This window comes from Mastomys coucha, unplaced genomic scaffold (genome assembly GCF_008632895.1).
Source record: "Mastomys coucha isolate ucsf_1 unplaced genomic scaffold, UCSF_Mcou_1 pScaffold6, whole genome shotgun sequence".
NCBI lineage: Eukaryota > Metazoa > Chordata > Mammalia > Rodentia > Muridae > Mastomys > Mastomys coucha.
Window position 1 is genome coordinate 129,613,811 of NW_022196912.1, and position 23,617 is coordinate 129,637,427.

General features: G+C 44.7%; 1 protein-coding gene across 2 annotated transcripts in view; it reads left to right on the forward strand.

Moving 5' to 3' along the window:
- Positions 1 to 23,617, forward strand: part of Ptprn2 (protein tyrosine phosphatase receptor type N2) — a 790,024-nt gene that overhangs the window by 327,844 nt on the left and 438,563 nt on the right. For both annotated transcript variants that reach the window (XM_031356691.1, XM_031356693.1), the window contains exons 5-6: positions 8,690 to 8,852; positions 20,282 to 20,621. In XM_031356691.1, the coding sequence (XP_031212551.1) occupies positions 8,690 to 8,852; positions 20,282 to 20,621 (503 nt within the window). The remainder of the gene's footprint in view (positions 1 to 8,689; positions 8,853 to 20,281; positions 20,622 to 23,617) is intronic.

Below are 23,617 nucleotides of genomic sequence, written 5' to 3' on the forward strand. Positions count from 1 at the left end.
ATTCTTCACAGCTGCATGAAAGTCTATGGTGTATGTTTATTTGTCCACAATAGATGCCTAGACTCATCTCCTACTGTGGCACATGTGAATAGAGTTGCAATCAGCATTGGCTCCAGCATTTCCTTGACACTTGATTCCAGTTCCTTTGGATGAATATCAGGGAGCAGATGAGCAGATTCCATGGCAGTCCTACTTTCATTCTTCCTGGGACCTTCTGTATTGTTCCCCACAACAATTACACATGTACATTCTCAGCAGCAGTGTGCAATGTGAGGGTGCCTTTGACACATCCTCACCAGTATCTGTTTCTGTATTTTGAGAATAGCCATTCTAATGTGTGAGATGGTATTTCACTGTAGTTTTGACTTGCATTTTCTCTCTGGAATTTTAAATATATACTGGCATAACCCATAATAGTAGCAGCTTGCCTGTCTGCCAGTTTTCCTTTCTTCTTTTCTTCTTTTCACAATCCCTTCTGTCTTAGTCAGAGTTTCTATTCCTGCACAAACATCATGACCAAGAAGCAAGTTGGGGAGGAAAGGGTTTATTCAGCTTACTTCCACATTGCTGTTGATCACAAAGGAAGTCAGGACTGGAACTCAAGCAGGTCAAGAAGCAGGAGCTAACACAGAGGCCATGGAGAGATGTTCCTTACTGGCTTGCTTTCCCTGGGTTGCTCAGCTTGCTCTCTTATAGAACCCAAGACTTCCAGCCCAGGGATGGCACCACCCACAAGGGGCTCTACCCTCTTGATCACTAATTGAGAAAATGCCCTACAGCTGGGTCTCATGGAGGCATTTCCCCAACTGAAGCTCCCTTCTCTGTGATAACTTCAGCCTGTGTCAAGTTGACACACAAAACCAGCCAGTACACCTTCCTTCTCCCTGCTTCTTTCTATTCTTCTTTATGTTCTTCTTTCTCTTTTTTTCTACCCTAGGATGTGTTGCATTCTAGGCTAGTCTTGAACTCCCAATTCTCCTCCTTTAGTTACTGCAATAACTCATCCTTGAAAATATGTCTTGTTATGTGAAACATCAGTTGGTACTTGACTCCCAGTTAACTTTTATGTGAGGAATTTATAATGAGTTATATCCACTTGCAGCCCAAGTACATTTTCTAAAGTATGTCTAGGTCACAGTAGAAACCCAAACATGGCATGTAGTGGTCACATTGGGATTAAGTACTGCTTCCCTCCCTGGTCCACTGCAGGTGTGACATTGGCAATGTTCCAGGTGGTACTGCATCTTCCTCTGGCTCATGGCATCCTCCCAGAAATGCCTTTTTATATGATGGTACATATAATTTTCTGCATCTGATTTTGTTTAAAATGTAGTGTTGAAGTCTTTGGAAGGACACACATGGACACACACACACACACACACACACACACACACACACAAATTAAGGTACCTTTAACCTAGAAATCCAATATCTGAAACTGGTTTTAGTATTGAAATAGTGTATACAAGTAATTCTACTAGGCACAGGAGTCACTAAATGATCTTAAAAGACTATCCAGGATAAAGGAGTCATTATGTGATCTTACAAGGTTATCTCCTGCAGGAGGGAGAGTTCACCAAAAAGACTCTATAAAGTGAATGTTAGACTCTATGTCTTATGTAAAATTCAACTGAATTTCATGTTTAAACTTGTGCCTCCTGCTCAAATATCTCACTCTGCCTAAACAAATATCACTCAAATCCAGAAGTTCCCAAACCTCAAAGTATTTCAGACAAGGTATATGCTTCCTGGTTAGATACTGTGGGTGATTGACATAAAACACCAGCCAAAAAGAGCATCTTGAAGGAAGAGAATGTATTCTATGAAGCCTGACATTAAAACCCAGAACCTGTTATCTAGAACAATGTTCTGGGACTCACTTGCACAGGAATCAGTTTGTTGTACCTGCTGTTTGTACATGTCTGTTCCTCTCACACACAGAGAACGGTAGGATCAGCATGTGGCCACTCATACACAGAGTATGGTAGGATCAGCATGTGGCCACTCATACACAGAGTACAGTAGGATCAGCATGTGGCCACTCATACATAGAGTACGGTAGGATCAGCATGCGGCCTCTCATACACAGGGTACGGTAGGATCAGCATGTGGCCACAGCCAGGTTGCATGTGTTGTTTGTACATGTCTGTTCCTCTCATACACAGAGTACGGTAGGATCAGCATGCGGCCACAGCCAGGTTGCATCTGCTGTTTGTGCATGTCTGTTCCTCTCACACACAGAGTATGGTAGGATCAGCATGCGGCCACAGCCAGATCTCTTCAGAGTAGCTTTTTTTTTCCTATGTAGTACAGTTCTTGCTGTTAGGATAGAAGGTGGTACAGGCTAGCCTGTAGTGAGAAAGACATTTCCCCTAGTTCTAAGAAAGCTCAGTGACAGCAGATAGCAATCAAACATGACTGAAAAACTTGCATAGGCCAGACCCCCAGTCATTGTCTTGAGCTCCCATGTGTAGATAGGTTGTTAAGATCCATGGACTGATTTCTTGTGAGAAAAACAGTTTCATTTGTCTGGGGCCTGGTCCATATAAATTGAATGATGTGGTGCCACAACTCAGGCCCCATAGATTCTACAGGGATGGATAATGCCTTGCTTCGAATGCTATATCAATGATACTCAAGTCAGCAAGGGCTCTGTACTTAAGCCCAGCAAGACCCTGGGCAGTTAGGAAGGCCCATGATAGCTATAGCAGCATCTAGCTTTCAGTCTAGAGAGTGGATAGGGTGACTTGACTGAGGTGGGCCAAGGTCTCACAGGCATGCTAACAGTGGTCCCAGGAGCCTAATCCCACCCTAGACAGGGATGGGTGAGTCTTCAGAGATGAGTGGCTTGAGAGAGGGGGATGCTGGTGGCCAGACTAGGATGGAAGATTAGACAGCCAGATCCTTTCAGAAGGCCACTTTGTAGGGGACACAGCTGGGTGTCAACACTCTTTGGGGGGCTTGTGTTGTTTCATTCAGGTAAATTTTACATTCTGTAAAGTAGGATTTCTCTTACATATAATCTGAGAACTTTTGACATTAGCATGTGAGTGCCAGGAACACAGGTCAATAAACTGAATGTTTCAGCCATCCAGAGTTCTTTTTATGCCTTGTGCACAGACCCCTCTATCCAGTGTCTATATTGGATTTGTTTGTAGATGAGTTTCCTATAATGATGAACATTGTGATGGATTTCTGATATACTTGTCCTCATCAGGCTGCATCTGATGTCAATGGTACATTCATTCTTTATAAAGCGTAAATAGTATCCACTATGTGGAGACTTTTCAATTCACCTATCCTGCTGTGATAGGATGGGCATTGGTTGTGCCCTGTTTGAGACTCTAAATAACTGGTCAAGACAGTGCAAAAAGAACACCTTCTTATTCTGCATGAAGCAAACAAACCAAATAACAACAGGCCCTTTAGATACAAGGGTGACAGACAGTGAGTCAAAGAACAAGCAGTAACTTTCTGATGTCCCCAGATCACCACTCATGGAATTAAGTTGGTTGAACACAGTGGGGGCTGGGTACCTGCTAGCATTGACCACAGTAAGGCAGTTGGTGTTACATGTTGGCAAAACAGCAAGAGCTATGCAGGGAAGACCTTGGAGATATGTGTAGTCACCATGAGCAGTGAAAGAACCTACCATATCTTGGGGGCTTGGGGACATCCCCACCATGTGACACACCAACCTTTCCACAGTATGCAAGGTGTTGTCTCAAAAAAGGAGACAACATTTGAGATCAAGCAGCAGAGATTTCAGGCTTCTAGAGGAATAACTTGTAGATAACCACCACTGTACTCACCTTACAGGTAAGACTTGAAGGGTATAACTGTTCCCAAGAAGTCAGCAGAATGTCAGAATAGGGGGGCAAGAGGCTAATGGCAGCTAGGCATGATAATACCAGCACTGGAAAGACCAAGGCAGAAAGATCATGAGTTCAAGCCCCAAACTAAACGACATAGCTAGATTGACTCTTAACAGCCACAGCAACGACAAAAGCAGCAATGAAAAAGAAAAATGCTTTGGAAATACATGAGTATATATCACCCAAAGAGAAAAAATACAGTGTAGAATCCAATCAAGGGTTATTAAACAGAAGAAGAGGCAGGAAAGTGAGACCTATGAGTTCAGATGGAATGATACAGATGCAAGAGGTGGGAGATAAGAATGCATGCTAGAAGATGCATGTAGAAAATTGTAGCAAATCTAGAGATACAACAATAAGAAAACAGAGAAAATATAGCAAAGTGAGCATTGCCATTGAGTCTAGAGACATTCAAGGACCAAATATGCATGAAGGCAGAGCCCCAGGGAGGGAAAGATTGAAGTATAGTCAGAAAGAAAAAGCCATTTGCAGAAGATCAAAATTGTTTCCACATGGTGAAAATGACATTGTTGTAATAAAACACCATAACCAAAGGCATCTGTAAGGAAGCAAGAGTTTATTATGGCTTATCATTCCAGGAAGAAAGTCCATAAACATAAACCAGAACATGAACCCCAAGTAGGGCAGTGCTATAAACTCTCAAAGCCTGTCCTCCAGCAAGGCTGTACCAGCTAAAGCAGCATCACATCCCCCAAAAGTGCCACTAACTGGTGATATATAAGAACATTTTCCTTGGGAAAATGCAACAGACAGACAGACAGACACACACACACACACACTCACACACACACACACACACACACACACCTACTCACTCCAGATAGTGACTCCCCCATATGGATACCACCAAAGTCCAACTTGGTGAGGCTTTGTGTTATTCAGAGGAATATGAGCAAGAGGTTACTTAGAGAAGCAGGAATGGCTCACCAGAGAGCTGCATCATCAAAACTCACCCCAGTATGGGTGACAGTCCACAAACCTCGTAGCCTGGAGCACATTGCATAGCCTGCAGGTAGTTCAACAGGTTGGTGAGTATTCTTTCTAGGTGGCTCAGCTGGTCTCAACATTTTTCAGGTAGCTCAGCTGGTGGTCTTTTTCAAGTAGCTAGTCCGGTTTGGCCCCAAGAGTATTCTTGGCAGCTAGGCTTGTCTGAGAGCAACTCTCAGAAGCCTTTATTAAATATTCTTGGGAGGGAGAAGCCTAGAAGATCTGATCAGTTTCAGGGACTTCCTGGAAGTATTTGTAGTTGGTTAACTTCTGCCTTAAGGAGCTCCCCAGCTGAATGGAATGTTTCAATCTCTTGAGAAAATTGTTACCTAATATGTGCACACCAAGTGTTCAAATACCTGAGCCCACAAGAGACATTTCTCATTTAAACAACCACACCTACGAAGCTATATGACTCCCCCAAGAAAAATGAATATGAAAAACCAAGATATTCTGTGATCAAGTGGCTCCAAAACCCAGCAAGAGAGCAGAAAGGAAGAGAGAGGAAGGTTGTGTGGTTGCTGGTTGCTCTTGGTCAAAGGGGAATAAAAGGAAGATCAACCCAGAACTTCACACGCCTCAGAGCACCTTTCAGATGAAATGGTGAACTTAATATGTTCTCAGAGATCTAGGAGCTGAAGCAGCTTTCCTGTCATAACTGTGAGAGGAGGAAAAGAAGCCAGCCTAATGTACTAGGATGTGTTCCCCAAAAGCCACTGAGCACCAGGGACCTGTGGTTGCACTAGCAACTTGCGGTAATACCTCACTATTTCAATCTCATGCAGAGTTGATCAATGAAACAACAAATGATGCATTGTGGGGCTTGTCTGTAACTGTAAATGCAATTTGTGGCAACATAGATGGTCACACAAAGGACAGCAGGGAGAAAGTTCACAGGCTTCCTATATTTGTTTCCCATAGGTCACCACTTACAGGTGCCTGTAACAGGCTCAGTTATAGGTAAATACTATGTACTGTAAAGCAACCACTTAGAATTATAGCTAATGAAATAATGAAAGAAATACTTATAATTACACAAATATCCAGTGAACACTAGCATTGAGAAACCAAATGAAGAACACAAGTAGAACAGCTGTAGAGTCTTGCAACTGCACATTTGAATGTAGTTGTTTTGTGCCACAGCCTTGTGGTGATGTCACCTCCTTGCCCAGCAGAGATCTAAGAGAGCCGAGTGAGCCAGGAGAGGCCAGGCCTGAGGTGGGTAGGGTAGCCTCTACTTCTGCTTCAGAAAAGTGGCAGCCTCCAGCTGTGAAGTCTCCCCCAGGGCAGAAGAGAGGAGGTGGGAAGGTTCTCTCTGCTGGGATCATCCTGAAGGGCACAGCCAGGAGCCTGCTAGGGGCTGGAAGGTGGGACTACTAGAGGTCTGAGGGAAGGTGAGCTAATGGTGGCTGACACTGAAGATTTGGGAAAGTTTCTGGAGGCAATATGATGTGGACAGCCAGGGCCCTCAGTAGCTTAGAGGATCTGACCTATTTGAGTAATTCCCATCTCTTTTCTAGACTTAAACAAGAGGCTTAATGAATTGAAAGCCAGAAAGTAATCAGAATCCAAAGCATTCTGTCAGCATTCGCAGCCATCACACTCAGTCTGCTAGAGAAGTCTTTGACTCTTATTAGCAGTGTGGTTTATGTATATGGTTTTAGTCCTGGCTCATCAATGAACTTGCCTGCATTTCATTCCTCCATCAGAAGGCACCCTCATGGGTGGAACAGGCAGTGAGCACTAGTGTAGAAGACAGAATGTTCAGTGCACCTGGCCTGCTGCCCATGCCCAGGCAACAAGGCAAGTGGGATTTTTTCTCAGAGAGACCTGGGAGGAGCATGGGGTCAGCCATTGGTTAATCGGTCAATGTCTTCTTGACATCCCTCTCCTCCCACCTCTGCCATGGCATTCTACATGGGTCTTCCGGTTATAGAGTCTCTGTCCCACTGTCCCAGCTTGTTCAGACTCTGTTCAGGATCTGTTATGACTGGCCACTCCTCTGACACCTCTCTTAACAGCCACCATGGCTTTTGCTGACCTCTAATGCAGTCACATTCAACTGTTTCTACAAGCTTGAGACTTCTCTTCCTGGACATCTATGACACAGATGTTAACACAGACCATCTGACAGCAGAGTGGCTGCTATGTGGAACCTTGGCACTACAACAGCATGTCACAAAGTTAGTAGAGTGTAAAAACAATCACTCTGTAGGTCAGAAATCATTCATGTCACCCCTGTGCTAAAACAAAGGTGGGGTGAGCCTGGAACCTGCTGTGGGGGTCATGCTTGACTTTTCTACACTACAGTACAAGGCCATACTCTCTTTTTTTGTTCAGATCTCACAGAATTTTGTAGGGTTTAAAGTACCCCTTTCCTTTTCCATAGACTCTCTTTGCCTTCCCTTCTGTGTCATGTCATCCCTCTCTCTGGTTGCCTTTCTCAGCACTGTAGATGCTTTTTTGCGTATGTGTAGTACTGGGTATTGAACCAGGATCCTGAGGCTAGGTACCCACACAGTCATTGAGCTTCACCTCTATCCCTTAAATCTCCTTTTAAAGACACATGCAGTTAATGGCTGCTGGAGGATGGAAGGTTAATTCTTTTCAGGGTTGTGGTGCCTGAGACGTTACCCATGTTCCAGTAGGACTAGCTGATTCTTCATTCATACACATACAGGCAGCACTAAGTAGACTCTGAAAGTCTTAGTTGGGTTAGTATTGTTGTGATGAAACACCATGACTGAAAGAAACTTGGGGAGGAAAGGGCTTATTTCACTCACAGTTCCATGGAACAATTCATCATTGGAAGCAGGAACTCAAGCAAGGCAGGGTCCTGGAGGCAGGAGCTGATGTAGAAGCTGTGGACCATCAGTCCAGGGATAGCACCACCCACAAAGGATCCCCCTAACCCCATACCAATCATTAACTAAAAAAGTGCCCTACAGGCTTGCCTACAACCTGATCTTGTGAAGGCATTTTCTCAAGTGTGGTTTCTTCCTCTCAGATGACTTTAGCCTGTGTCCAGTGAACATAAAATTAGTCACTGCAGTGACTTTAAACGAAAAGCAAGCTGGGCAATGGTGCCTTTAATCCCAGCTTTCAGAAGACAGGGGCAGGTGGATTCTCTGTGAGTTTGAGGCCAGCCTGATTTACAGACTAAGTTCTAGGACAGCCAAGGCTACACAGAGAAACTCTTTTTTAAAAAACCAAAAAGAGAAAGAAGGAAGAAAATCAAATGAAGTTGGGAAGGGAAAGTAGTGGTGGATATAGGATACACAATTGAGTGTGGATTTGGTACAAATACACATACATGTATGGAATTCTCAATTATTTAATTTGAACAGGATCTTACTAGGTTATTTGAGCTGGCATTAAACTTTCCATTCCCCTGCCTCAGCTTCTTGAGTGTTAGGATGACAGATCTGAGCCACGTGGCTTAGTTGGAGAATTCATGCTGCAGCTGCCAGTAGCGGGCGCTTTTTTGTGTTCCATTTCCATCCGTTTCATGTCAGCAATGTCACAAGGACACTGTGGACAGTGTGTTTATACATGAGGGACTGATAAGTGACCCGACATCATTATCAACCTCTCCCAACAGCTCCACTGCATTCTACCCACAGTAAGAACACTGAGGCCAGGCTTCCTAAGAAACAACACTGGTCAAGGGGATGCAGAGGTGTTGACCATCAACTCACTGTATAGCTGCACTCTTGCAGGCTTCTGAGGCTGTGCATATACCACGCTCGCACCTGCCCCCATCTCAGCCTCAGCATGGTTGAGTCATTGTTCTCTTTGCTTTTCAGGTCCTTACAACAGAATGCAGACAATAAAAAGTGGTTCAGTCTGGAGAACGAGGTGGCCCTGGCCAAGACCATTCGGCGCTTTCTGCCCTACCTGGAGCTTCTGTCCCAGGCCCCAACGGCAAATGCACACCCCAGGATAGACCATGAGACTCATCCAGCCAAGGTGATGCTCAGCCTACTCCTTGTGGCCTGGGTTGTCTTTTACCTGTTTGTATGTTGTTTGTAGGGTATGGACATCTTAGCAGAGTGAGTGGCCTCAGTTCTTAGGCTCCCAGCAGCTGTCCTTCTGACCACAGGCTCTGGATAGTATGAGAAGAGTGAGGCTGCATGCAAGGAGGTTCTGAACCCTGAGGCTGTGCTAGCTCCAGGCACCACTGCAGGAAATCTAGTGCTAAGAACTCAAGGAAGAGTTCTGTTCCCAGTCTGTAGGAAAAGTGTTCAGGATAGGAATGGAGACATAGATGGCAAGAGGACAAGGGCATCTGAACATGGCTGGAGTTAGGTCTGGTCCATGGATGGCCTGTTTTTAACTGAGCAATCCCTATACCCCTGGAGATTTCTAATGGGGATATCTCAGGACAACAGAATACCTACCTATCTAGGATAGGGTATCAAGATGACATGGTACCCAAAACAGCAAGGCTTTCAGGTTTGGGCTCTAGACAACTGTCTGTCTATTGAAGGCAGGTAGGCACAGGAGAAATCATCATGCTATTCAGGGGCAGACTTGCTAGCTAGATCCAAGGTACAAAGTAAGAAACTGATAAGACTTCTAGCTTGGAGGCAAAAGCTTCTCAGATTATGAAGATTATAATGAGTACAACTGTTAGTGAAATGAATAATCCTGGCTCATTCAACCAGGATGTTAGACCAAGCTTGTTTTGGAGCTGAGTCACATTTTTCAGTGGGCTTTTAAGGTGTCAAAGTATAGCCACCTTTGACTCTATGTTCAAGATGCTTTCAGAGCAGGTTGCAAGCAGGCCTTGCCAGACTTTTAATTGCCAAAAAAAAAAAAAAAAGTCCTCAGAGGACTCTGGATTTCAGGAGAAGTCAGTGTGGAGCCTGAGAAGCAGCTCATCTCTAAGGGTGAGAATGGGGACGGTTGGCAAGCCGGACTCCCTGGTGTGTGTGGTAGGCCTTTTCCAGGCTCAACAGCTCTTTCTAATAAACGTCCATCATGTCATCTCATTGGGCTGTGTTTTCTGTCTAAGACTGTGGTGTGCTGCTAAGCATCAGGGGACATTGGAGATTTTCCCCTAACCTGCATCAAGGCTTCCTCAGTCCTGAGTTTCCTCGGTCCTGATCTACCTATCATACACACATAGCATATACCTGTGCTGGGAGTCCAGCACCAGCATCTCACTCCCTGAAAGTATTTGAAGCCTTTCTCATGTAGGATGACAGCACCATTTGCTCTGCTAGAACAAGGGCTTCTCTTGACAGATGTCCACAAGAGGCTGGCATATTTTTCTAGATGTTTCTGTGGGCCCTGGACCCATAGAGATGAGAAGCAGTGGCAAGTAGCTCACATCCCCCCTAGCCCAGAAAGAGCAGTTGGCAAGGGGAGCTGGCAGAGTGTAGCCAGAGTACCATGACACCCGTACACTCACACTATGTTGGCTCCTGGGTTCCTTGAAACCACCACTCAGCAGGATGACCTCACACCATAGGTAGCCACAACAGTGCCAGTAGATGCCTATAACCCAGTCTTTTTACCCACAGCTGTTATTTCCCTTCAAAAGCAGCCCAGTGGGAACTAATGGACATTATAATCATCCAACTGGGTGGCCATTTCAGAGCAATGGCTGAGAGTTATTCAGAAGCCGAGCGCTGGGGGGCACTTACAGCTTACACATTTTTCCTTCTGTATTCAGATAGATGTTTCTTCATATTTTTTTTTTTTTAAAAACGTGTGAAAGCCCAGAACTCATTATTTTCTGTTGAGTGCTTAAATGAGGAGAGAGCTGAGTCACATTTCTAATGAGTAGCATCTGCACAAAGCACAGAAGTGCAGCAGCAATCCAAGCTGCCGCGGGGCTCCGCAGCCAGCCTGAAACTAGAGGCTTCTCCCACCCCTCCCATCGGGTGACAGGCTATCTCTGTGGCAATTTAAACTGTAGCCACTGGTGGTGTTTCAACATGCATCCAATTTCTAGTGAATTGTTTACAAATCATGTTTTTTGGTTTTTTTTTTTTTTTTTGGTATATCTATCCTGGAGAATCTTGACTCCAGCATAGAAAGAATTTTGAATTTATTCTCTTTGAGACTCTTGGACTGATTACCTCATAACAGAAACCATAGGGAATAGAACTTCCATGCTCTTCCTAAATGGGCATGGCCAGGAGCCACTCGGACACATGCTTTGAGCACTTATAACTAAATCCACACTCCCACTGTTCCTGCATTGTTAGTGGGTGTCTACCTTCTTGCTTTATTGTCCAGAGTGGCACTGGCTCAGAGTCCTTTCAGGTGCTTTGCATAACATTAGCATGCTCCAGTTTCATCCACAGAGCATCATTACACCCCCATCCCACATGCTACTAAGAGGGCTAGGCTGACATTCATTGCTTGCTGATACCATTAATTAATTTACATTTAGAAGCATTTGAGATCATATTCAATATAAAGCAACTATAATGGGCTCTGAGATTAGAAAGATAAGAGACTGGCACTGCCCTTCAGAATTTTCAGTCATATTTGATAAAAGAAACAACAGACAAAAAAATGTAGTTTAAATGGAGAAAGTACAGTAATGGAGATAAATATTCAATGTGTAGGACATGCAGCAGGACTGGAAGGTAGACCAGGGGTATCGTGAGTGAAAGGACAGCAATAGGTCAACTGCTGAACCTATTTATGGTTTAGAGACCCCCACTACAACCCAGAGCATGGATAATTAGATGAGAGGTTGCTCTGCTGTTTTCCAAGAAAGATACCTAGAGTCCTAAGGATTTGGGGCTCTACAAATTGGAGCAACAGGTAAACCTCTAGAGTAGGGCAAGGAGCTCCATGGGACTTTTGGGATCATCTGTTACATGTCAAGGCTGGTCAAGAGCTAGCTGAGCAAGATGAGCAGGAACCTCTTCAGAGGACCAGAGAAACCCAACCAGAATCAGAACCCTTGTGAACACAATGCAGGCACTCAGACCAGGACTTGGAGAAGATGTGAGAAAGAGTGCGGTTAATGGGATGGAAGATCTGAACAACTTAAACTGGCAATGTGAGGCTGATTGACATCCTACATATTGGGAGACTGGATGAAATTTAGAAGTCTGGCTGCATGTTTTGGTGCTGTGGAGAGCCTGGAACTACAACATGTCTTTAAAAAGTTAACCATACATCTCCCTAGGTTCCAACCACTCTATCTCTTCTCATGATAAGTGAAAGTATATGCCTATTCAAAATTTGTACAGGAAGTTTTGTGGTAATTTTAATAGCAGAGAGCAGAACTAGAGCTAACTGAAATGTCTGCCAACACGTGAATAGGTAAATGGGGCAGACCATTAATGATGAATGTAGTGTTAAGGCACACAGCGGCAAGCAGGATGGATAAGTCTTGAAATGATGGGCAGAAGAATAGAGCAGTGAGTAACAGAAGCAGATCATGGCTCCATGGGGATGTGCAGGGGAATGACGAGGGCATTTTTACACAGGCAGAGAGCTCCTTGTTACCACATTCTTCAGAGCCATTGTCTTGTGGATGGTTTTTATGGGACAATGCCTGTGTTGAAGCAAATGTATGCTACCATTGTATGCTGGTAGTTCATTGGTAAAGAAGAAAAAAAGAAACCCAGTGCAAAATGTATAAAAATTTTGAACAGATACTTTATTTAGGAAAAAATATATGAAAGGTCAATGTGTTCAATGTACAAAAGGCATCAAGAGTGTTCAGTGTTAGGGTTGGAGAGATGGCTCCATGGTAAAGAATACTTGTTTCTCTTGCAGAGGACAAGGGTTCAGCTCCCATTATCCAGATGGTAGCTCACAACTATTCCATCAATTCAGTTCCATGGGTCCAATACTCTCTTTTGGCCTTTAAGGGCACTAGAAGTACATGTGTTCACACATGGATGGCATGCACTCAGACACACATAAAACAAAAATAAATAAATTTTTAAAACACTCTTCAGTGTCATTCATTGAAGAAATGTAGTGATATTGAAGAGCCACCACACACATGAGATGCACTAGCCTGGCTAAGACAGAGACAAGGTGTCACATTCTGAGAAATTATCGGGAGATAATGATGATTCATGGATATGATAAAAATATATTGTATAAATATGTGAAAATTTAAAGGATAACTAAAAATATAAGAATGATGATGTCAACTGTGCTGGGGATGTGCAGTAAGATACATTCATAACTTGGTTGTTTCTTCTGGATAGGATTGTTCATTCTAAGAGCAACAACTGTGCTCTGTATGTGCACAGAATCAAGGCTAATATTCTAAGATTGGCACAGTGGCATTTGCCTGTGATCCCAGAAGTTGGGTATTGGAGACAGGAGAATCAGAAGTTTAAGATCATCCTCAGCTACATAGCAAGCCAGCTGAGAATCAAGACCTTGTTTTCTCTCTCTCTCTCTCTCTCTCTCTCTCTCTCTCTCTCTCTCTCTCTCTCTCTCTCTCTCTCTCTGTGTGTGTGTGTGTGTGTATGTGTGTGTGTGTGTCTGTGTGTACGTCTGTCTGTATATGTGTATGCATGTGTGTCTGTCTCTGTGTGTATATGTATGTATGTGTCTTTGTGTGTGTGTGTATGTATGTGTCTGTCTGTCTGTCTGTCTGTCTGTCTGTCTGTCTGTCTGTCTCTCTGTGTGTGTATACGTGTATGTGTAAGCAAAGACTGGTGCCTCATGGCAGATTCACAGATGTTACCTAGCCAGAAATAGCATGCATGTCTACCACAGGCCCACTTTGTAGCCAGCCATGTCTGAAGAGGTGCCTCATGGGAGGCAGTGTTTGGGGATGCATCTTCTGTCTTTGTTGTCAGCACAGAGCTGAGGATGGACAGCACTTTGCATGCATGTCATAATGTTCACTTGATTTTTATTTCTTAAACCTGTTCCTGCTCTCATTAGTGTTTCTCTGACTATTGATTGGCAGGAAGCCAAGCTCTGTGGAGCTATCCCCAAGCTAGTTGATGTCCTTACACTCTAGGGGAACTGTAGACCTAAATGCTGTCTTCAGAGTTTTAGGGAGCTGTCCACTGACTTAGAGCTACCCTAACATTCAGGGGGAGCTGTCTCTAGTCCAAGGTGCTGCTTTTCCAGATTCACAGACCTGTCTTAGGCTAGGTACTATCTTCAACCCACACATTGGTGCCTAATCCAGTCAGGAATCTGGAGCCTATAGTTCCTAAGTGTCATTTTCATATTTCCTCCTGTCTACCAATTGCCTACCCTCCACCAAACATCACAGAGACAATGAACTCTCTGCACAAGCTTCCCACGGTATAGGAAGTCAGGAGGGCTCATGGGACAATAAATCTAACCATGCAGCTCCCATGTGCAGCCAGTGAGCTAGGGCCTGTGCTGTGACAGCCACAAGGAGCTTCCCACGGTATAGGAAGTCAGGAGGGCTCATGGGACAATAAATCTAACCATGCAGCTCCCATGTGCGGCCAGTGAGCTAGGGCCTGTGCTGTGACAGCCACAGGAGCTTCTATGGATTTATGCTCAGGCCTTTGGCTTTCTGCTTTCTCCTCATTGTGAGCAGCTGGATTCCTCTCCCTGATGTCAGGGATAGCTGCCCTGCTGGAAGAAGAGGCTAGCCATAAATGCATAACAAGAACAAGGATGCCCACCTTTAGATGAGAGTGGCTGTGCTTTTTCATAGTGGTATGGCCACAGGTTACAAATGTCACTTTCAAACAGTTACTTACTAATAGAACTAAATTCACAGCCCTGGAATTCTTGTCAGGTCTGATCTTGATTTTTGTTTAATCCTTTTTGTTGTTGTTGTTTTGTTTTTTGGGATTTTTTTTGTGTTGTTATTTGTTTTTCAAGACAGGGTTTCTCTGTGTAGCCCTGGCTGTCCTGGAACTCATTCTGTAAACCAGGCTAACCTCAAACTGAGAAATCCGCCTGCCTCTGCCTCCCAAGTGCTGGGATTAAAGGCGTGTGCCACCACTGCCCGGCTTTTGTTTAATCCTTAAACCAAAGTCACCAAACTTCATTTTCAAGCCTAGCTGATCCCTCTTTTCATACCAGGCTATCAGAGAAAGAATGCTTTGTCTATATTCAGTAAGACCCTGCAGCCCCAGCTCTGCTGCCTCACACTGTGAATGTCTCATCTGCTTGTCTGTGGGGTGAGGTGATTGTGTCTAATTCAAAGACAGAAGAGGATTGGGAGGAGTGAAAGCAGGCTGCCTAGAGAAGCTAGTCTGCCGGATCATAAAGCCAGGGTGCTTTGTGGGCTTCTACTAATGTCTGTGGTGTGGCTGTCCAGTCAATTGTGTGGGAGCTTCCCAGGCTTTGCTCTTATCCTCAGCCATAGGTGCTGCAGGGGAGAAGGCAAAGTGTGAGCTTGACATAGCAGAATGGACAGGGTAACAGGGGCATGCAAGAAGTAGCCAGTCTGTGTTATGCATCTTTTTCTTTTGGAAGGCTTCTGACCCTACAGATTAAATTATCTACAGAGGCCCAGGTCAGCATTCACCTACACAGTCCCACTTAACTTTCTGTGAGATTATGTGACCCTCAGTTTACCGTCTAGTGGCCCTACAACTTCACAGGTTTGTGAAGTGTGATGAGCACTTTGAGCACTGGTTTCTCCTAGTAGGATCCCATCTCTCCTCAACAAAGTACAACACACAGGAGACTTCTCCCCTTTCCTGAAGACAGGATTGCTATATCCCCTTGACTTCATGCAGGTAGGAAGAGCTACACATGGTAGGTGCTACAAAGCCAAAGTCCTACTGGAAATTGACACCCCTGGATGTTGAGACATAGATCAAGAAACACACACACACACACACACACACACACACACACACACACACACAGAATCAAGTACAGCGAGACAGGGAGAGGAGATAGATAGGTCTAGACAGATATATAAATGCAAAGGTGAGGTGGCAAAAGAGAGGTACACACAAAGTTACAGAGATTGAGACACACACAGACAAGTGGAGAAAGATAGACAGACATAGAGATCTGTGACAAACTGACAAAGAGACAGAAAAAAGAAAAGCACTGCTCTCTAGTTTTCCTGGCTAAATGACCTTCTACAGTGATCAGTGCTGGATGGCTGCTACCTCCCTTCACTCCTTTCGCAACCAGAGATCCAGTGTGTCATGCTATGAGGCCATCTCATTAAGAAGCCTTGGACATAACCCCTAACCCACTGTTATGTCAGGCCAGAGGCTACATCTTGATCAACATGACTGTCAACACCGCCTTTGGGCACACCGGAAAAGATGTGTGTTATGCAGTCAACGGTGTCTTGATTTGAGTTTCCTGGTTTGTTGTGAATCCTTGGCATAAGAGAATATCTGATGAGCTGAGTGGCCAGTGTGTAGATGAGAGCTTTTGTCTATACAGAGTGTCGAGTGGGATTTCCAGGCCCTCTGGGCCTTCTTGTCAGTCTGAACAATAGTTATGCAAGTAGAGATTGGGTAGGGGCTCTAAGAGAGGCACACGGGTCTAAGAAGGAGGCTTGATGTTGCCTCTAATGCTGTAGCCTGAAAATCTAACAGCAAGGGGAGCTACTGTCTTAACAACCTGGGAAAATGGGCAAATGAGACAGGCTTCAGCTCACCCTGACCAGCTACACTGAATACAATCACTCCATTCCGAAGAGTATTGCTTTTCTGAACCTCTCTGTAGCATGATATTAATTAGCCATTGGTTTCTCTGACCTAGCTTGCTTGTTGATCTCAAGCTATTTGAAGATAGGTGGTCCGTGTTAGAGTTATTCTTTTCACTAGAAGGTCAACAGAAGGTCAACACATAGTAGCAAGAGCAATGCTGGTAGTGAGGATGCTGCTGCTGGTGAGGACGCTGATGCTATATGGGGTGATGCTCACAGGTGAGATGCTGTAGATGGTGCTGGGGTGTTGCTGCTGCTGGTGAGGATGCCTGGATAATGGCATCACCACATTCCTCCTCAGAGTCATCTGCTAAGCTAGGGGCATCTGCCATTCGTTTCTCTAATCTTTAAATCCACTTTCAAAGAAAGGGAAATTTTTTTCTGGTTTTCCAGGTGATAAAAGTAAAGCTCAAGAAATCAGATGTGGGGTTCAGTGCTGTGTAGTGCACAGAGCTATGTCAGCAGGAGCATTCACCTTCCCTTTGTACCCTCTTTCCTGTTAATTTCTCACTGTGGTGAGTGGCTCTGCCCTTTTTCATGCAGTGATAGTTGAGTAAGGTGTGTGCCTAGAGGAAAGTCCCTCCTGCTGAATCTCAGAGAATTCTGGGAATAGTCTCAGCTACATCATGCCTCCTGGTGGTCCTCACCCCATATGATTGGAAACTTCTCACACCACAAGTGCCCACCTTGGTTTGGAAACTGACCAGTGAGTCTTCGTGACTCTAGGTTGTTAATCTTCAGGTGTCTTCCAGGTTACTCAGTATTACTCTTGGGGATATCTTTTTATTGATTGGTTGAGACTCAAACTTCTTCAAGGTAGAAGAGGCTGTGGAAACGTCTGTAATTCTAAACTCTGAGTGAAAGAGTGAGATGGAAGGAAGAGAACACCTGGAGCTCTCCTCCATGGCATCCTTGAGTGTCTGACTGTCCAAAGCTCAGTGATAAAAGCAATGATGGAAGCAGTGGTCAGGGATGTCTGCATTGCCTGTCCAGTTACATGTAGTGCTCAGTTGCTCTGGATCTTGTGTCAGAGTGGGTCTAGAATAGACCCTCCTTTGAGTTACCGAAGTACAAGTCCCCTTCCAGTATTGCCATAGTTGCCCCCTTTGAATGCAATAGAGTGTCAAGGCCGCTGCATGGGACGAGAGAGAGTGGGATACTCGGAACCAACATTTTCTGCAATTATTTTTTCCAGAGTCTCTGATTTGTGCTGTATGTTGGAATGCTCTTTCCTCCTCTTCCCCTTAATTTTAGTCAGGGTGTAAACACTGAAAGCAGATTGTCCGTCCCAGCCTGCTGCACAGATGTTGGACTAAGCCTGGTGTCTCTGCCTGGAGCTGTCCAATGTGAGGCGCTAATTAGAGATCCTCTGAGTGGAGCCGTCAGGCTGCATCACAGAGAGGAAAGGATGCTGCAGGCACATTAATGAGCATTCGGATGTGGGCCCAGCCTCTGGTGTAGTGACCTGACCGTCTCCTGGAGAGGAACAGCAGAGCCTGCAGCTGACTCCCTTCACATGACTTGTGGGGAATGGCTGGAGAGCTGCTATTTTGGCAGTATTCTTACTCGCAAGTACCTCCTTTTCTGACTTTTTATTTTCTAAAAGAAGAACAACTGATTTCAGCTTGTCTTGCACAAAAAAAACTAAACCATCTAGATGATAGAGTTATGTCATTTTGGAAACAATAACATCAGAAAAAGAATCGGAGAGGTAATATTGAAATTCCTACGTCAGAAGAAGTAACTTCTAAAAGGTGTAGTGATTGTTTAAGTTCCTTCACAGAAGCTGCAACTGTACCCATATCAAACATTTCCCAGCTTTCATCTGACTGTAGGTAAACTTGCCTCTTGGGCTAGGAAGGTTTGGTTATCCTAACCTGAAGCCTGAGCATCAGGACCCAAATTCAGGTGCTCAGCACTCCTGTAAAAGCCAGGCATGATGACACATTCCAAAGAAGAGCAGAAAGAGACAGGAACACCCTTGAGGATTTCAGGCCAACTAGCCTTGTCAAATAAGTGAGGTCCATGTTCAGTGAGAATTTTTGTCTCAAAATACCAAAAAAGAGAATAATAGAAAGCACACGATGCTAATGTCTGGCCTCCATATGCATATGCACATGCATATAGGTATACACCCAGTGACAAGTTCTCTGTCTCTACTTCTGCCTCTCTCCCCTCTCTGTATGTGTGTCTGTCTGTCTCTTCCTCTGTCTCTCCCTCTGCACTCTCTTACTCTCACTCATTCTTGCTTGGCCATTACTACATGCAAGAGGCTAAGCTACTTACATTAATGGCATTTATGGCTGCAAGTCTTACCCAGAGCTGTTCCCCTTAACTTAGGTAGATCATGTGCTCCAAGCATAAATGCAAAAGATACCAATGAATGAAGTTTTAAAATATATGTGAGGGTGGGACCCTTGGACCTTCCCCACCATCAAGGCATCTCTCAGTGGGCTTCCAGAACAATCTTGTTTTGATGGTCTCAAAATTGGAATGTATTGTATATGGCTGTGGAATGTTGATGAGGTCACTTGTCAGAGTAGAATTATGAGATGCCTAACATTCATACCATGCTCAAGACCTTCATCATCCTAGTGGCAGAAAGCATAGAGAAGGCATGTTCTCCTGGATTTGAGGGGCCATGTCAAGTAGAGAACAAACTAGTGAATAAGAGTGCAGTATGTAATAATGTGCTCCAGCAACATTCCTGTGTAGGACATCAATGCACAAAGAGTAGGATTTAGATTCACTTCAGTGAATAGTCAGAACTGGGAAAGAAGGGGCTTCAGACAAGGCACTTGGGACCTCTGCTGAAGGGGAGTTGTGTTTACAAGAAAGCTATGCTCTTGAGTCTCAGAGGACACCGGCACAAAGCAGCCAATTCTGATATTTCTCCAGAAAAGATGTACAAATGGCCACTGTGCACATAAGATTCCTCAACATCAATAGCCACCAGAGGAATGCAATCAAAACAAAACAACCACAAAACATGATGATATGGTATTTCCAAGCCACAAGCATGGCTGGTATAAGCACTTATAGGGATAATAAAATGACAGTGTTGAAGAGACTCCCAGCCCAACTCTTTGTTTGATAGAGCTGCAGAAGAAACTGGAACCTTTTACACAGTATTAAATATAATGATAATATGACCCTGTGAATTCATCCCTTAGGCTTATACACAAGAGAACCAACATATGTCTATCTTCCAGACTTGGCAGCAAACAGTTATCTAGTAGCATTATTCAAGGTAGCACAAAGTGAAAGACTAGATGTCTATCATGTGATCTATGAATAAGCTGGATGTGGTAACAATACACAGAGGAGACTCACTCAGCTCAAAACAGGAAGGGAACCTTGGTACATGCCATGAAGTACACCAGATACAAATGGTCACATGCTATGAGGTTCCATTTACCAAAATATCTGCAGAGGAACAAGCTGCATAAAGTAAAACTGATTGCCCGGGGTGATGAGAGATGAATGGGAACCTGAACAATGTTCTGATGATGGAATGCTATGGGATTATTTAGTGATGATGTTTGCAATCTGTGAACCTGCTGCAGAACTGTGTAATTTCATGGCCTGCTGCATCTCTAGAAAGTGCTACTTAAAAACCATTGCCTCAGTAACTAAGACATGTGGAGCTTGAACAGTCAACAAGGCTCATATGTCAGAGAAGCTTTCTGCCATTGGGTCATTTGGATAGAGCCCAGGCCTCCTGAGCATGGGTGGTTGATGGTGAAGACCTAACCTTATATCATCTCTTCTTTCCCTCTAGGGTGAGGACTCTTCCCCTGAGAACATCCTGACCTACGTGGCCCACACATCTGCACTGACCTATCCTCCTGCAACCCAGGTCAAGTATCCTGATAACCTGAGGCCCCTTAGCTGGCTCCAGCCAGATGAGCTCAGCCCCAAGGTAGACAACGACATAGACAAACAAAAGCTGATTGCAGCACTGGGCACCTACACTGCTCAGAGGCTTCCTGGAGAAAATGACCCAGAGCCACAGTACCTTGTACATAGTCCTGTGAGAGCACCAAGGCCCTTCTCAGCTTTGTCTCAGAGATGGCCCCCACGTCCTGGAGACTCCAAAGACTCCCTGAGCATGGATGATGGTGAGTATTTTGGTGGCCTGCTCTCACCACGTTGGTGACTTCTTCCAACCACATACCTATTTCCATCACATACCTATTCTAGACACAGTGTGAAAGCGATCTTCTGTGGGTTCAGAGTCCCTTACTGTGGAGAGAAATCCTGCTATGGGAATACCCTCAGTAGCTGGGGAAGAGGCGGGTACTCGGTGTAAATGACTGGCTTAGCTCTTACCCTTCAATACTAAACCTTGGACTGTGTCATCTGTGTTGCGTTTTACAGCACATCTTAGGAATGCTGTCAGGTGTTCCATGCCATGTCATTCCAGGTAGCCAAATTTATGGTTAATCCCAAGATATGGTTAAGTAGTTTATCCTCAGAGGCATCCAGTCTACAGTTAGTACCACTCCCAATACAGTGGTGTATATAGTGCAGACCTCAGTGTGGCCCTTATCAATGCTGAGGTTTTCAGTTTTATGGTTAAGAGTGGGGAGCTTGTGTGGCTGTCTATAGGGCATTGGGGCCATCTTTAGGGGGATGGCAGTTTAGGTGCTTGCTGGCTCCTGCTCCTTTATAGCTTATAGAATGTTCCAGACCTTTTGCTTTCTAATAACCTTTCTCTAAGATTATCTCAAAGCAGACACACTATGCTGTGCCTCTACCAATAGAGGCATGTGGATTCTACAGCTAAGCATATAGCACCCCGAGGAGTCAGCCGAGGACTGCTGTGGCAGTGTTCGTCAGCTGTGAGCAAAGCAGTTTTCATTGACAGTCCTGGTTCTCGCCACTGCTTTCTAGACAGGCAGCCTCATTCGCACATTTTCCTTGCCTATTAGAATGTTGTTAACGTTTTTCAGGAATGCAGTTACTACACGGCCATTAAGAATGTTTCTTTCTCATTGCTGATGGAGGGACAGCATGCATGGACCAGGTGGTGTGCTCACTAGAGATACTGCATACACATTCTGTGCTTGCTAAGAAGAGTGCAGCCAACAGCTGGGCTTTCCTTACAGTATTGCGCTTGTGCTGGTGCTCCTCTCATTTTAAAGCACCAGCACTTTGAGGAACCTCTTATCTTGACCACATGGCCTTCTGTACCTCCCCAGCTCCTGGACTCTCTTAACTGGCTTCACTTGCCAGCATAGGTCTGCACAGCCTCCTGCCTTGCATATAGATGGTGAACTTGGTCCTTACCCATTACCTCAGTAACTCTGCTAAGGGGAGATGCCCATGCCTTTTCTGTGTTCCATGCTGTTTCTCCTTTATAGTCAGATAGGGTCCTCCTCTTCTCTCTAACTTGCCTTACTCTATTTCTTTTCCCATATCCCACAACCTAAAAAATAAAAATCCCATATATTGCTGGTCTCTGCCATAGTGATTATAACTAAGAAGAGGAAGATAACACTTTTCTACCAATGGATGAAAATCTAACCAGAAAATGGGATGCTTGTGGATAGATTGTTCCTGCTTCAGTGTCCAGGGCCCTGAGGTCCTGCTGCCTGCCCAGTGTGCAGGCTACTTTCCCAAGCTACTGTACAAACGGACTTCTTAACCTCACTGCATGCTTTTGAAAGCACCACATAAAATGCTAAACACACACACAGACACCACCAACAGCAACACATCAGAATTGGGTGGGGAACCCTGTTCTGTGCTGTGTTACAGGGAACCCTGTGCATGTCACAGTAGCTTCAGCACATGGCCTGGGTCTCCATGCTTCTATACCCCCATCCTTCCTGCATGATTTTGAACTGAACTCAGTTACTGATATTGTACCTGCCCATGCTCCAGTAGGGTACAGGGAGATAAGGACCAGTGTGTAGTCCCAACCACAGTGACACCACAGAACATGAGTGTTCATAGTGACAGGGCCACAGAGTGTCTTTTCAGGAATCACCCTTCCCAAGTGCATCATGGCTCTCACAACTGGGCCTATGCGGGCCTTTGGGCTTCTGGAAACATCTAGGCTTTTCCTCATTCTCATCTGCAGTTGTTTTTCTCAGCAGTCAGGTCAGTTTTCTGAAGAAGTTTATTATATACATTTTTGCTGGTTGTATCCCAGTGATGTTTAACTACTTCTGCTCTGTGCTTGGCATATGACCATTCCTCTTAGACCTTAGGGGATTTATGGGGGTGCTGTGTGCTTCTGGGTGCTGCCCACTGCTTAGCTCTTGTCTCTTTTAAGTTTGCTGGTGAGGTGTGTTGCCTACCCCTTATGGCAGGCTCTGTCTTTATCATTTCTGTTACAGCTCATGGACTGGAAAGCTTCTCAGTTCCTTGGTTTTCTGAGCCCATCCTAGAAAAAATGCTCCAACCCAATCCTCTCCTTAAAATATTCAGATGGATTTGTAGTGAGTGTCCCCAAGCCTCAGTGTGGCCCACGGGCTCAGAGAAGACAGAGCACCATGCTCTCCTGTTGTAGCTTGTATCCTGGCACTAGCTTGGACAGTGGATTGTTTGCTGGGCAAATGAATGAGTGGACACATCTGCAAATTATCCCAAGCATTGTTCACTCAGCCTTCAAAAGCTGTGTTGTTATCAACTTCACTTTCCAGGAGAGAAAAAAACACCTCAGAGGTTAATGTTACCCGAGAAAACACCTGGATCACTTTGGGGAAAGCTGGATTCACCAAGAGCCCAGCTGCCTAAATATCAATTAAACACTATTCAGTTTTTTGCTCTGGTTAACAGGTCCTGGACTTTGGTCATTAAATCACAGTTTTGTTTCCTTTTATATATGTGAATATGGAGTCACCATACAACAGGGCAGACAATGCCCCAGTTAGACGCCCTACACCACCAAGTGAAACCTCTAATGCAGGAATAGGCCTTGGAAAAAAGACTGTTGGTTGTGTGCCTAACCAGCTGTAAAAATGACAAGTATATACATTTGCATAACAGATACATGAGAGTCATCCTACTTCCCCCAGGAGATGTGGGAGGTCCCCATGCTTCCCAGCATTATGAGGCTCTTCCCTGAGTTCCGCCACTAGGTAGTAGCCGTCTTCATGACTTGTCT